The sequence below is a fragment of the Bubalus bubalis genome, chromosome 9 (assembly GCF_019923935.1).
Source record: "Bubalus bubalis isolate 160015118507 breed Murrah chromosome 9, NDDB_SH_1, whole genome shotgun sequence".
Lineage (NCBI taxonomy): Eukaryota > Metazoa > Chordata > Mammalia > Artiodactyla > Bovidae > Bubalus > Bubalus bubalis.
The window spans coordinates 98,031,072-98,046,383 of record NC_059165.1 but is presented as its reverse complement, the minus strand read 5'-3'; the positions used below and the strand labels follow the sequence as shown (position 1 = coordinate 98,046,383).

The 15,312-nt window shown below is 41.1% G+C and overlaps 1 protein-coding gene across 1 annotated transcript in view; it reads right to left on the bottom strand.

Annotated features, from left to right (window-relative positions):
- Positions 1 to 329: 329 nt before the first annotated feature.
- LOC102409228 (zinc finger protein 564) overlaps positions 330 to 15,312 on the bottom strand; it is a 29,855-nt gene continuing 14,872 nt past the window's right edge. The window contains exons 5-6 of the mRNA XM_006069352.4: positions 2,598 to 2,724; positions 330 to 1,795 (exon numbers count right to left, since the gene is read on the bottom strand). Coding sequence (XP_006069414.1) covers positions 2,674 to 2,724 — 51 coding nt within the window. The 3' untranslated portion in view covers positions 330 to 1,795; positions 2,598 to 2,673. The remainder of the gene's footprint in view (positions 1,796 to 2,597; positions 2,725 to 15,312) is intronic.

The window sequence follows — 15,312 nt, the reverse complement described above, 5'->3', positions numbered from 1 at the left end:
GGATTAATGATGTTCTCACATTCTTTACATTTATAAGGTCCATCTCTAGTGTGTGTTATCTCTAGTGTGTGTTATATCTAGTGTGTGTTATCTCTAGTGTGTGTTGTATCTAGTGTGTGTTATCTCTAGTATGTGTTATTTCATGTATTTTAAGAGAACTGGGATTAATGATGTTCTCTCACATTCTTTACATTTATAAGGTCCATCTCTAGTGTGTGTTATCATGTGTTGCTGAAGGGTTATATTCACTGTAAAGGATTTCTCACGTTTCTTACATTTATAGAGCTTTTCTCCAGTGTGGATTCTTTTATGGTTTTTAAGAGAACAGGCACTACTCAATACTTTATTATTTTTTATATAAAATACATTACTCAATACTTTAGAACATGTTTTACATACATATTGTGTCTCTCCTGTGTGATGACTTTTGTGGACCTGGAAGTCATTGAAATAATTGAAGGCTTTACCACATCGCTTACATTCATAGCATGTATCAGCTCTGTGAATTGTTTCATGTATTTGGACACTTTTAGGACATTTAAAGGTTTTTCCACATTGTTTACATTGATAGGGCTTCTCTCCATTGTGAATGCTTTCATGCATTCAAAGATGACTGGGATAAAAAAAATGCTTTCTCACATTTCTGACATTTATACGGTAAATCTCCAGAGTGTGTTACCATGTTTTCAAAAACCTAAATTCCACAGGAAGGTTTTCCCACATTTTTTACATTCATACGGTTTCTCTCCAGTGTAACTCCTTTCACATATTCAAAGAAAACTGGGATAAAGGAATGCTTTCTCACATTTCTGACATTTATGAGGTAAATCTCCAGTGTGCGTTACCATGTACTTTTGAAGGTATATGTCAAGTGAAGGTTTTCCCACATTCTTTACATTCATAGGGTTTCTCACCTATGTGCATTCTTTTGTGTTGTTGGAAGGATTTTTGATATCAAAAGACTTTTCCACACTGTTCACATTCATAGGGTTTCTCTCTGGTGTGACTCTTTCATGTATTTTAAGAAAACTGCGATCAATGAAAACTCTCTTACATTCTTTACATTTATAAGGTCCATCTCCAGTGTGTGTTATCATGTGTTGCTTACGGGTTTGTTTCAGTGTGAAGGCTTTCCCACATTCCTACACTTGCAGGGTTTTTCTCCAGTGTGAATTCTTTCATGATCTCTAAGAGACCAGGCATTACTGAATACTTTAGAACATGTTTTACATACATACGCTGTCTCTCCTGTGTGATGTCTTTTCTGTCCCTGGAAGGACCTGAAATGTTTGAAAGCTTTACCACACTGTTTACATTCATAGGGTTTCTCTCCTCTGTGAATTCTTTCGGGTATTTCAACGGTTTCAAGACTTTCAAAGCTTTTTCTATTTTGTTTACATTGATAGGGTTTATGTCCCTTATGAGTGCTTTCATGCATCTGAAGATGACTGGAATAAATGAATACTTTCTCACATTTCTGACATTCATAGGTTTTCTCCCCTGCATGTCTCATTTCATGTGTTTTAAGAGAACTAGGATGAATGAATGCTAACCCACATTCTTGACATTTATATACCTTCTCATGGTACTTTTGATGCTCTCCTGGTCTGTTTGCAGCATGATATTTCATGTGTCTAGTAAGAGATGAATAATACATGAAGACTTTCCCACATGCTCTTCATTCCCATGGTTTCAAATCAAGAGTTGTCTTTACATTGGGAATTAGAATAAGTTTGAAGCTTTCTCCACAGGAATTAATCTTTCTTTTCAGAGACTTTTTTCTATCAAAGGACTTCTGCAAATCAAGAGAAAACATTGTTAATGATTTCTTTATTATTTTCCATTTACTGAATTTATAGGAACAGTGAAATTTTCTATCTTGTGTGAATTGGTTCAAGTTGAATATACTGAATGCTGTACAAAGGAATTTCAACCAACCTTTCAATTAAAAAGTGATATTCAAATATAGGCTTTATGAATATTGATTGCACATGAACTATATTGCAAACAATGAATATTACTATTACTTTTAAGAGAATATTTTTGGTAGATACTTAAAAAAAAACAACGTATATTTGAAAATGGGGCTATTTGTTTTGTTTGCTTCTTTTAAAAATTTCACAGTAGACCACAATTCTTATTTGAGAAATGCTTTTACTTTTGAGCATGGCTCACTTTAATTTACTCCCCTGGTTTCTGGACTGACTTTCAATGTCTTGATGTTCCCATTCTGCTTCTGAAATGCAAACCCAGAATAATGATCCTAAAGTATTAGAAATTACAGAAAAACTATTGAATTTTAGGTCCATGATGAGCTCTGACACAGCCCAATTTCTGTTTCTTTCTTGTTTTTTTTTTATTTTCCTCCATGCCGTGCCATTTGTTGGCTATTAATTCCCTGACCAGGTACTGAAGCTGAGGAATGGCTCTGAAAGCTCCGAGTCCTAACCACTGAACCACCGGAGAGTGCTCTTCCCCCACCCCCACATTCTTAACCAGTGTCCTTCCTTTCCACATTCTACATCTTTGAACAGTACAGACAGGTAAAAAACACTTGTTCTCTAGCTGACAAATGGAGGGAATTTCTTCGTTCTTACCTACTGAGACAATGTTTCTGAAGTTTTCCAACATCACATCTCTGTAGAGTTTCCTCTGTGAGGAATCCAGTGAAACCTACTCCTCCCAGGTGAAGTTCACAGCCACATCCTCAAAGACCAGTGAGTCCTAAAACACCCAAAATGTGTGCACAATAAGATGTCTGAGACTGACAGCACAGGCAAACACATCACTAGTAGGAATATTATATATGATTCTGTTGGCAATTTGGGACCTAATGTGACCAGGTGGCTCACTGGTAAAGAATTTGCCTGCCAATGCAGGAGACAGGGGTTCAATCCCTGGATCAGGAAAATCCCCTGGAGGAAGAAATGGCAATCTACTCCAGTGTTCTTGCCTGAAAAAAATCCCATGGACAGAGGAGTCTGGTGGGGTATAGTCCATGGGGTTGCAAAGAGCAGATACGACTGAGCACACACATTTTATGACTTGATCATGAGAATCTTACTCTCCACACTTCCTCTCTAAGGTAATAGTATCATGAAGAAACAAAAATTATTTATACATAATTTCTGTGGTCACAGTATCACTTATACCACAATCATGGCAGAGCCCCAAGAACCTAGGGAAATAACAAAAATGTTTTACAAACGAAACAAATACCATTTGAGGAAAATTAAGTTCTTGTGAAAAAAGTTCTTTCATCTTCTTCCTTATGATTCACAATTTGCAGTATACTATAAGGCAGAAAATTGAGATTGCATGAGGTTTCAATGAACGGACGCACAGTGAAGAACTGGAAACTTTCTCCTACTGCTATCATCAAACATCAGAGGCCGGGTGACCTGTAGAAATCAAACTTTTAACAAAAACCCAGAGAGCCCCACAGTCCCAAGGTCCTTCAGTCTTCTAGAAGAAATCACATGCAGTTCCCTGAATATACATATTCTTCTTCAAGAGCACTGCCTTTCAGTTGTGTAATAATTACCACAGATTCTGCTTTTTTTTTCCCTCTGCTGCTGCTGCTGCTAAGTCACTTCAGTTGTGTCTGATTCTGTGCGACCCCATAGACGGCAGCCCACCAGTCTCCGCCATCCCTAGGATTCTCCAGGCAAGAACACTGGAGTGGGTTGCCATTTCCTTCTAGGTATATATAATTAGATGCAGTTAGAAAGTTAACTCAAACTTAGACCTTAGACTGAGGAAGAGGCAATGATATCTTAGACCACAAAACTCCTATACTCGGGTGACTCGGGGCTGCTTTCAGCCAAATTTTAGAAGACACTGTACAATTATGTGCCAGACAAGCTCTTTCTCATCACACCCTAACAATACACCCTGGGCCTTACTGCCCTAAGGGACAGGTTAAGAGCACAGTTTACAAGAAAGTTCACCAGCGTCCATAAAACTCTGATGGTGATTCCTCCCAGATTATGAAATAAGTAAGGGTTTCATCACTGGCTTCCTCCAAAAAAACATAAAGTCTCCATCCTGCAATTTCAGGAGTAAGTCTTCCAAGTAACCACTACGGCTACTGACAGGCAAAAACTTAGTCTGTGATTTATGAATCTAGAACTTGTGATTCTTGATCTCACAAGAACAAAAATACTCAAAATAAACAAATTTCCAAAACCATCAGAGCAGAACTTCAAAGGGCAAACTGGTGTCTTAAAACTGGGAAAGAGAAAAGAGAGATGTTTTAAAAACATGCCTGACTAACAAACACATGAAAAGATTCTCAACATCACTCATTATCAGAGAAATGCAAATAAAAAAAGCACAATGGGGTACTATCTCATGCCAGTCAGAAAGGCTGCTATCAAAAAGTCTACAAACAGTATATGCTGGAGAGGGTGCAGAGAAAAAGGATCCCTCTTACACTGTTGGTGGGAATGCAAACTAGTACAGCCACTATGGAGAACAGTGTGGAGATTCCTTAAAAAACTGGAAAAAGAACTGCCATATGACCCAGCAATCCCACTGCTGGGCATACACACTGAGGAAACCAGAATTGAAAGAGACACATGTACCCCAATGTTCATCGCAGCACTGTTTACAGTAGCCAGGACATGGAAGCAACCTAGATGTCCATCAGCAGATGAATGGATAAGAAAGCTGTGGTACATATACACAATGGAATATTACTAAGCTATTAAAAAGAATGCATTTGAATCAGTTCTAATGAGGTGGATGAAACTGGAGCCTATTATACAGAGCAAAGTAAGTCAGAAAGAAAAACACCAATACAGTATATTAATACATATATATGGAATTTAGAAAGATGGTGACAATGACCCTATATGCAAGACAGTAAAAGAGCCACAGATGTAAAGAACAGACCTTTGGACTCTGTAGGAGAAGGCGAGGGTGGGATGAATTGAGAGAATAGCATTGAAACATGTATATTATCATATGTGAAATAGATCGCCAGTCCAGGTTTGATACATGAGACAGGGTGCCCAGGGCTGGTGCACTGGGATGACCCTGAGGGATGGGATGGGGAGGGAGGTAGGAGGGAGGTTCAGGATGGGGAACACATGTACATCCATGGCTGATTCGTGTGAATGTATGGCAAAAACCACCACAATATTGTAAAGTAATTAGCCTCCAATTAAAATAAAAAAAATAAAAACAAGCCTGAAATATGATGTCTTAAGTCCTGTACCAAAAACACTCTGTTTCACCAGAGTCTAACATGACAAAAAGAAATAAAAAAACAGAACAAAATCTGTGAACCCTAGCATGACCTTCTTTAACAGGAAATTTCAAGTATATACAATGAAAATAAATGGCAGAAAACAGAGATAGAAATACCAAATAGTCTAAAATACTTAAAGTTTTGAAATTAAAAAGAAACAACTTTCCTAGAACTTTATTATTAATAGCAAGCATGTGTGCTTAATCGCTCAGTTCTATCCGACTCTTTGCAACCCTATGGACTGTAGCCTGCCAGGCTCCTCTGTCCAAGGGGATTCTCCAGGCAAGAATACTGGAGTGGGTTGCCCTGCCCTCCTCAAGGAGATCTTCCCAACCCAGGGATTGAACCCATGTCTCCTGCATTGCAGGCAAATTCTTTACCATCTGAGCCACCAGGGAAGCCCAAGAATACTGGAGTGTGTAGCCTATTCCTTCTCCAGGGATCTGAGGATTCTTTACCTGCTGAGCTACCAAGGAAGCCCTAATAGCAGGCATATAAATTCCTTCCATTTTTGTCTCAGAATGGCCTTATTTTTTCTTAATTTTTAATAGCAAGTGTAATGATCCTTAAAACTTAAGAAAAAATAAGGTCATTCTGCCATCTATGGGGTCGCACAGAGTCGGACACGACTGAAGCGATGTAGCAGCTGAGACAAAAATGAAAGGAATTTGTCACTAGCATACCAACTTTGAAAGACCCGTTAAAAAATTCACCAGTAAGTAGTGACCTACATGAGAAAAGAACCTAAAGAGAAATGTACATGTATAACTTATTCACTTTACTGCGTACACTTGACACTAACGTAACACTGTAAATCAACTGTACTCCAATTGTTTTTGTTATTTTTGTTGTTCGGTCACCAAGATGTGTCCGGCTCTTTGCAACCCCATGAACTGAAGCACGCCAGACTTCTCTTGACAGTACAGTCTTGACATACTCCTTTCCCAGTTTTGAACCAGTCCGTTGCTCCATGTCTGGTTCTAATTGTGGCTTCTTGTCCTGCATACGGGTTTCTCACAAGATAGGTAAGGCGGTCTGGTATTCCTATCTCTGTAAGAATTTTTCAGTTTGTTATGATCTACACAGTCAAATGCTTTCATGCAGTTAATGAAGTAGATTTTTTTTTAAATTTCCCATGCTTTTTCTATGATCCAATGCATGTTGTCAGTTTGATCTCTGGTTCAAAAATCCTCCTTGTACATCTGGAAGAGTTCTTGGTTCAGGTACTGTTGAAGCCTAGCTTGAAGGATTTGGAGCAAGACCTTGCTAGCGTATGAAATGAGTGAAACTATACAGTAGTTTGAACATTCTTTGGCATTGCTTTTCTTTAGGATTGGAATGAAAACTGACCTTTTCCAGTCCTGTGGCCCCTGCTGAGTTTTCCAAATTTGCAGGCATACTGAGTGCAGCACTTTAACAGCATCATCTTTTAGGATTTGAAATAGTTCAGCTGGAATTCCATTACCTCCACTAGCTTTGTAGGAATGAAAAGTGGTGTGTCCACTTTAGAAAGCAGTGTGAATATTCCCCAACCAACTAGACTTGCCATATGATCCAGCAATCTTACTCCCGGGCATGTACCCAGAGAGAACTCTAATTTGAAATGATACAGACACCCAGTGTTCATAGTAGCGCTGTTTACAAGAGCCAAGACATGGAAACAACCTACACGTCCATCAACAAATGAATGGAAATAGAAGATGTGGTACAGATATACAATAGAATATTACTCAGCCATAAAAATTGAAATAATGCCATTTGCAGCAAAATAGATAGACCTACAACTATTCATACTAAGTGAGGTAAGTTACACTGAGAAAGACAAATACTGTATGGTCACCGGCTTACATGTGGTATCTCAAATATATCACAAATAAACTTATTTTCAAAACAGAAACAGATTCACAGACAAAGATATGAATAAATGACTGGTATTCAAAATAGCCAAGAACTATTAAAACCCAACAGTAGGAAGACAATCCAATTAACAATGGACAAAAGATCTCAAAGAACCATTGACCAAAAACAATATACAGAGGGAAACTGGAAATATGAAAACGTGCTGAATATCAAATGTCAATGGGAAATTGCAAAGAAAACAAAGAGTTAACACACTACACAATTATTTAAAGACTACAAAGCAAAACACTCAGAACACCAAATAGAGGTGAAGGTTATCTTCATTCACTGCTGTTGCTGTTGTTGTTCGGTCACTAGGTCCTGTCTGACTCTTTGCAACACCATGGACTGTAGCCCACCAAGCTATAGTCCCCCAGGTTGGTAGGTGTCCATCCAATATGCTCTTAGGGAAAAGCAGAGAAATAGGCCCAGAAAGAATGAAGAGGCTGGGCCAGAGCAGAAATGATGCTCAACTGTGGATGTATCTGGTGGTAAATGTTAAGTCCGATGCTGTAAAGAACAATGTTGCATGGGAACCTACATTGTTAGGTAAATTGGACAAGGTCAGGTAGGAGATGGCAAGAGTCAACATCAATGTTTTAGGAATGAGCGAACTAAAATGGATGGGAATGGATACATTTAATTCAGATAACCATTATATGTACTACTGTGGGCAAGAATCTCTTAGAAGAAATGGATTGGCCCTTATAGTCAACAAAAGAGTCTGAAATGCAGTACTTGGGTGCAGACCCAAAAATGGCAGAATAATCTCAGTTCGTTTCCAAGGCAAAATGTTCAACATCAGAGTAATTCAAGTCTGTGCTCTAACTACTAACACTGAAGAAGCTGAAGTTGAGCAGTTCTATAAAGACCTACAAGACTTTCTGGAACTAACACCGAAAAAAGATGTCCTTTCATCAGAGAGGACTGGAATATGAAAGTAGGAAGTCAAGAGATACCTGGAGCAAGTTTGGCCTTGGAGTACAAAGTGAAGCAGGGCAAAGGCTAACAGAGTTTTGCCAAGAGAATGCACTGGTCATAGCAAACACCCTCTTCCAACAACGCAAGAGACAACTCTACACATGACATCACTGGGTGATCAATACTGAAATCAGCTTGATTATATTCTTTGCAGCCAAAGATGGAGAAGCTCTATACAGTCAGCAAAAACAAGACCTGGAGCTTACTGTGGCTCAGATCATGAACTCCTCATTGCCAAATTCAGGCTTAAATTCAAGAAAGTAGAGAAAACCACTAGAGTTTATTCCACCATCTAGTGGAGGTGACCAACAGATTCAAGAGATTAGATCTGGTAGACAGAGTGTCTGAAGAACTATGGACAGAGGTTCGTAACACTGTACAGGAGGTGGTGACCAAAAGTAACCCCAGTAAAGAGAAATGCAAGAAGGCAAAATGGTCATCTGAGGAGGCCTTACAAATAGCTAAGAATAGAAAAGTGAAAGGCAAAGGAGAAAAGGAAAGATGTACCCAACTGAATGCAGAGTTTCAGAGAATAGCAAGGAGAGATAAGAAAGCCTTCTTAAGTGAACAATGCAAAGAAATAGAGGAAAACAATAGAATGGGAAAGACTAGAGGTTTCTTCAATGATATTGGAGATACCAAAGAAACATTTTATGCAAAGATGGGCACAATAAAGGACAGAAATGGCATGGACCTAATAGAAGCTGAAGATATTAAGAAGAGGTAGCAATAATACACAGAACTATACAGAAAAGGTCTTAATGACTGGAATAACCACAATGGTGTGGTCACTCACTTAGAGCCAGACACACTGGAGTATAAAGTCAAGTGGACCTTAGGAAGTATCACTACGAACAAAGCTAGTGGAGGTGATGGAATTCCAGTTGAGTTATTTCAAATCCTAAAAGATGATGCTGTTAAAGTGCTGCAATCAAAAGGTCAGCAAATTTGGAAAACTCAGCAGGGACCACAGGACTGGAAAAGGGTTGGTTTTCATTCCAATCCGAAAGAAAGGCAATGCCAAAGGATGTTGAAACTACCATACGATTGCCCTCATTTCATGTGCTAGCAAGTTTATGTTCAAAATCCTTCAAGCTAGGCTTCAGCAGTAGGTGAACCAAGAACTTTCAGATGTTCAAGCTGGATTTAGAAAAAGCAGAGTAACCAAAGATCAAACTGCCAACATCTGTTGGATCATAGAAAAAGCAAGGGAATTCTAGAAAAACATCTACTTCTGCTTCATTGACTATGCTAGAACCTTTGACTGTGTGGATCACAACAAAATGTGGAAAATTCTTCAAGAGATGGGAATACCAGAGCACCTACCAATCTCCTGAGAAACCTGTATGCAGTTCAAAAAGCAACAGTTAGAACTGGATATGGAATAAGGACTGGTTCGAAATTAGGAAAGGAGTACATCAAGGCTGTATATTGTCACCTGCTCATTTAAATCATATGCAGATCATGCAAAAATGTTGGACTGGATGAATTATAAACTGGAATCAAGACTGCTGGGAGAAATATTTTATCAACAACCTCAGATATGCAGATGATACCACACTAATGGCAGAAAGTGAAGAGGAACTAAAGAGCTTCTTGATGAGGCTGAAAGAGGAGGGTGAAAAAGCTGGATTAAAATTCAACATTCAAAAAAATAAGATCATGGTGTCTGGTCCCATCCCTTCAGGGCAAATATAAGGGGAAAAAGTGGAAGCAGTAACAGACTTTATTTTCTTGGACTCCAAAATCACTGCAGATGGTGACTGCAGTCATGAAATTAAAAGATGCTTGCTCCTTGGAAGGAAAGTTATGACAAACCTAGACAGCATACTAAAAAGAAGAGACATTACTTTGCTGACAAAGGTCCATATAGTCAAAGCTGTGGTTTTTCCAGTAGTCATGTTCGGATGTGAGAGCTGGACATAAAGAAGGCTGAGCACCAAAGAATTGATGCTTTCGAATTCTGCTGGAGAAACTCCTGAGAGTCCCTTGGATGGCAAGAAAATCAAACCAGTCAATCCTAAAGGAAATCAACCCTGAATAATCATTGGATGGATTGATGCTAAAGCTGAAGCTCCAGTACTCTGGCCACCTGATGGGAAGATCAGACTCACTGGAAAAGACCCTGATGTTGCGAAACATTGAGGGCAGGAGGAAATGGGGGCAACAGAGGATGAGATGGTTGGATGGCATCACCGACTCAACAGATATGAGTTTGAGACTACTCTGGGAAATAGTAAAGGACAGGGAAGTCTGGCAAGCTGCAATCCAAGGGGTCACAAAGAGTTGAACACGACTTAGCGACTGAATAACAACAACAAATGTATATTAAGACCCAGCAATACCACTCTGTGTTATTTGTCCAAATGAGGGCAACTCTTATAGTCACGCAAAAACTCATACACATACTTGTATGGATTTAATTCACAACTAACATAAGTTAACAGGTAAGCAACAAACCTGACTTAAACAATCAGTGTTAAGTCCATCCATAAGATCAAATACTGTTCACAGTAAAAAGAAATTAAGTATCAAGCTATGAAAACACATGACTGAGAGCATAAAAGTGTACTGCTACCTGAAAGAAACCAATCTGACAAAGCTATAAACCATATGATTTCAAGTACATGAGGGCCTTCAAGTACTTCTCCTCCCTTCCCCTAAGCTCCGAGGCAGCCTTAGCCTGAAGACACTGAAGGTGCTCTCGACCATCACTGAAATTTTAAACACACAAACCCTGTCTGACCAATTCAGGAAAATCACTCCAATCCAGTGTTTCTGTGGAAATGAAAGAAGAAAATTATAAGCCACTTCTACTAGTTTTCCCAGAAAACCCCTCATATCTATTCCTTTCAGAAAAAATGTCAATCATTATTTCCAAGGCAGGTTTATTACTACACAATTAATCATACTCGAATACTTCTTGCCTGCAAGTCTAAATCCTGGAGTACCAAAACAAGTGTCCAAAAGAACTCATCATATTTACTCGGGGAATGAAAAGAGGTGAAACAAAAATTCTTCACAGCGCAAAAATGTAATACTTCATATTTTTTTTTCCTATGAAACTCACTTCTCTTACCTCTTGGCAAATATTGTATACGGTGTTTCAAACTCTAGTAATTAAATACATCTTACAGTGTTGAATAAACTTAAATAAGTGAGTAAATCTTTTGAAGGGGACTAACGTAGGGACGGGTAGGGTAGATCGTCAAGAGAAGTTTAAAAAAAACCTCCACAAAAAGATTTCCTATGGAATATCTGTTCCCAGTAAAATATCAAGTGGAGAGACGATTTCATACAACGTACTTCCAAGGGGTTATTCCCGGCTTTCAGGACAGGTAAGGTATCTACGGTTGCCCATCCCCACCCCCCCACCCCACCCCCGCAACCTGCGCCCCGGAAAAATGCCATCCAGGACTCCGTGCAAATAGGATAAAAAATTAAAATATTGAGTTTCTTTGAAAAGCACCGCAGAGATGAACAGTTGATAGATAATTTGAATCAGAGAGGCGAAATGAGGAGAGTGAGGGCAATGAGGGGAGAAATCTGGAAATTTAATTATTTATGGCCAGTCCTACAAAGGGCTTCTAGGTGGCTAAGCGGTAAAGAATCCGCTTGGCAATGCAGGCGCTGCGGGTTCGATTCCAATCTCGGAATATCCCCTGGTGAAGGAAATGGCATCCCACTCCAGTATACCTGCCTAGGAAACCCCATGGACAGAGGCGCCTGGCGGGCTGTCCATGGGGTCGCAAAGACTCAGACACGACTGAGTGACGAAATAACTGGAGTGGAAACCCCCAACTAGAATACCAACCCTCATTTAGAATAACAACTTTCTGCCTTCTGCCTCTGTTATCTTGCTTAAACAGCTTTTGCTCACCACCTCCACTTCTGTACTTTTGCTTGCTCATGGCATCGGCGGGAATCTAAGTTGCCTGAGGAGGGGGAATCTGAGTTGCTTGAAAGAGAAAGTCCTGAAGACCCGGAGGTCTGTGCTGTATAAAAGATACCCAGAACAAAGTCCGGGCGCTCAGCCTCTGGAGGCGACTCCGCTGAGCCTGCACCGGTGCTGAATAAACCCTGTTGTTCTGCATCTTCCAGTGCCGCTGGTCTCTTTCTGCCGCCACTGTTTCTATAACACAACGACCCACAAAGAGCTACTAATGGGGGCTAAGGTCTTCGATTTGAGATTCCGTTTCCCCAAATCTTTGGAAAAAGAAGAAACCAGGTGCCCACGGCATAGAAAAGACAGCCTGGGACCCCTCAACCGACACCTAATCTCACTGCTGGACCCTCTGGAAGAAGTCTCGATTGTCTACCGAAAACTGGGAACGTGGTCAGGGGACAATCTCGGGGAGAAGAGGGGCTGTGGGCGCAGAGCCGCCGGGAGAGGCTCTGGGGCGGAGGTTCCTGCGCGAAGTGACCAGACCGGACGCCCGGGGTCCCGGCTGCCCGGCCAACGCCCCTGCTGCGAGCCAGCCGGGACTGAGGTCCTAGCAGCGCCGGAGACCCTGGGTTTCCCAGACTCCGGGGATGACCGCAGTGCTGGATCAAAAAGTGGCCGGTTTCCGCTAGTTCCGATCGGTCCCTCTCCGGCGTCCATAACCTGGGTCAGCACATTCACCATTTCGAGTTCCTGCCCAAGAACTCCAACGACCAGTGCAGATCACAGGGCTACTGAACGTGAGAGTAACCAGGCTAAGGAATCCGGAAAGACACTAGACCTGCTCAGTCGGGAAAAAGGAAGTCCAAACCAGGGGTTGTTGCCTCGCCTACATACCTCAGAGGACTCCTGGTTGGACAAATTCCAATGCCCCGCCCCTCGCGCCTGAGTGACAACCTGTGGTAGGTGGGATGGGTCTTGTCCCTGTTTGGCACTTTCGCTTCTGCTGCTGCTAAGTCCCCTTCAGTCGTGTTCGACTCTGCGACGCTGTAGACGGCAGCCCACCAGGCTCCCCCGTCCCTGGGATTCTCCAGGCAAGAACACTGGAGTGGGTTGCCATTTCCTTCTCCAGTGCATGAAAGTGAAAAGTGAAAGTGAAGTCGCTCAGTCGTGTCCGACCCTTAGCGACCCCATGGACTGCAGCCTACCAGGCTCCTCCGCCCATAGGATTTTCCAGGCAAGAGTACTGGAGTGGGGTGCCATCGCCTTCTCTTGGCACTTTTGCAATTGTTTCCTGGCCTGAGATCGACTCTGCAGCTCTGCAGTAGTTTGTTTCTTTACAGCACTGAACTTTACTTCCATCACCAGCCACATCCACGACTGGGCATTGTTTTCGCTTGTTATTTCTCTACTCTTCTCCAGTAGCATACTGGGCACCTACCAACCTGGGGAGTTCATCTTTCAGTGTTGTATCTTTTTGCCTTTTCATACTGTTTATGGGGTTCTCAAGGCAAAAATACTTAAGTGGTTTGCCATTCCCTTCTCCAGTGGACCACGTTTTGCTTATTTAAGTCATATGCAGAGTATATCATGCGAAATACCAGGCTGGATGAAGCACGAGCTGGAATCAAGATAGCCAGTAGACATATCAATAACCTCAGATATGTAGATGACACCACCCTTATGGCAGAAAGTGAAGAAGAACTAAAGAGACTCTTGATGAAAGTGAAAGAGGAGAGTGAAAAAGCTGGCTTAAAACTTAACCTTCATAAAACTAAGATAATGGCATCCAGTCCCATCACTTCATGGCAAATAGATGGGGAAACAATGGAAAAAGTGACAGACTTTATTTTTTGGGGCGCTTAAAACCACTGCAGATGGTGACTGCAGCCATGAAATTAAAACGTGCTTGCTCCTTGGAAGAAAAGCTATACCAACCTAGACAGAATACTAAAAAGCAGAGACATTACTTTGCCAACAAAGTTCCAATCAAAGCTATGGTTTTTCCAGTAATCATGTATGGATGTGAAAGTTGGGCTATAAAGAAAGCTGAGCACCAAATAATTGATGCTTTTGAACTGTGGTGTTGGAGAAGACTCTTGAGGGTCCCTTGGACAGCAAGATCCAACCAGTGCATCCTAAAGGAAATCAGTCCTGAATATTCATTGTAAGGACTGATGCTGAAGCTGAAACTCCAATACTTTGGCCACCTGATGCGAAGAACTGACTCATTAGAAAGACCCTGCTACTGGGAAAAATTGAAGGCAGAAGGGGACAATAGAGGATGAGATGGTTGGATGGCATCACCAACTCGATGGACAATGAGTTTGATGAGCAAGCTCTGGGAGTTGGTGATGGACAGGAAAGTCTGGCATGCTGCAGTCCATGCAGTTGCAAAGAATTGGACAAGATTGAACGACTGAATTGAGTTTGTTTCTTCTAAGGAATTTATGCATTTCCTCTAACTTATCTTTTTAAATATAATTTATTTATTTATATCTGGCTGTGCTGGGTCCTTGTTGCTGCACAGGCTTTTTTCTAGTTGTGGGCAGCAGGGGCAACTCTCTAGTTGTGGTGTGCAGGCTCTCCTTGCGGTGGCTTCTCTCATTGCTGAGCAGGGGCTCTAGGGTACTTGGTCTTGGTAGTTGTGGCCCATGGGCTCAGTTGCTCCAAGGCATGTGGGATTTTTCCCGACCAGGGATTGAACCCGTGTCTCCTGTACTGGCAGGTGACTTCTTTACCACTGAGCCACCAGGTAAGTCCTGTAATCACTTTTTTTTTTAACCCTATAATTCTACTTTTTAAAAACATTTAATTGAAGGATAATTGCTTTACAGAATTTTGTTGTTTTCTGTCAAACCTCAACATGAATCAGCCATAGGTATACATATATCCCTACCCTCTTGAACCTGCCTCTCATCTTCCTCCCCATCCCACCCCTCCAGGCTGATACAGACCTCCTGTCTGAGTTTCCTGAGACATAAAGCAATTCCCACTGTCTATCTATTTTACATATGGTAACCGCACAACTGCACTCACCTCACACACTAGTAAAGTAATGCTCAAAATTCTCCAAGCCAGGCTTCAGCAATACACGAACTGTGAACTTCCAGATGTTCAAGCTGGTTTTAGAAAAGGCAGAGGAACCAGAGATCAAATTGCCAACATCCACTGGATCATCGAAAAAGCAAGAGAGTTGCAGAAAAAAACATCTATTTCTGCTTTGTTGACTATGCCAAAGCCTTTGACTGTGTGGATCACAATAAACTATGGAAAATTCTGAAAGAGATGGGAA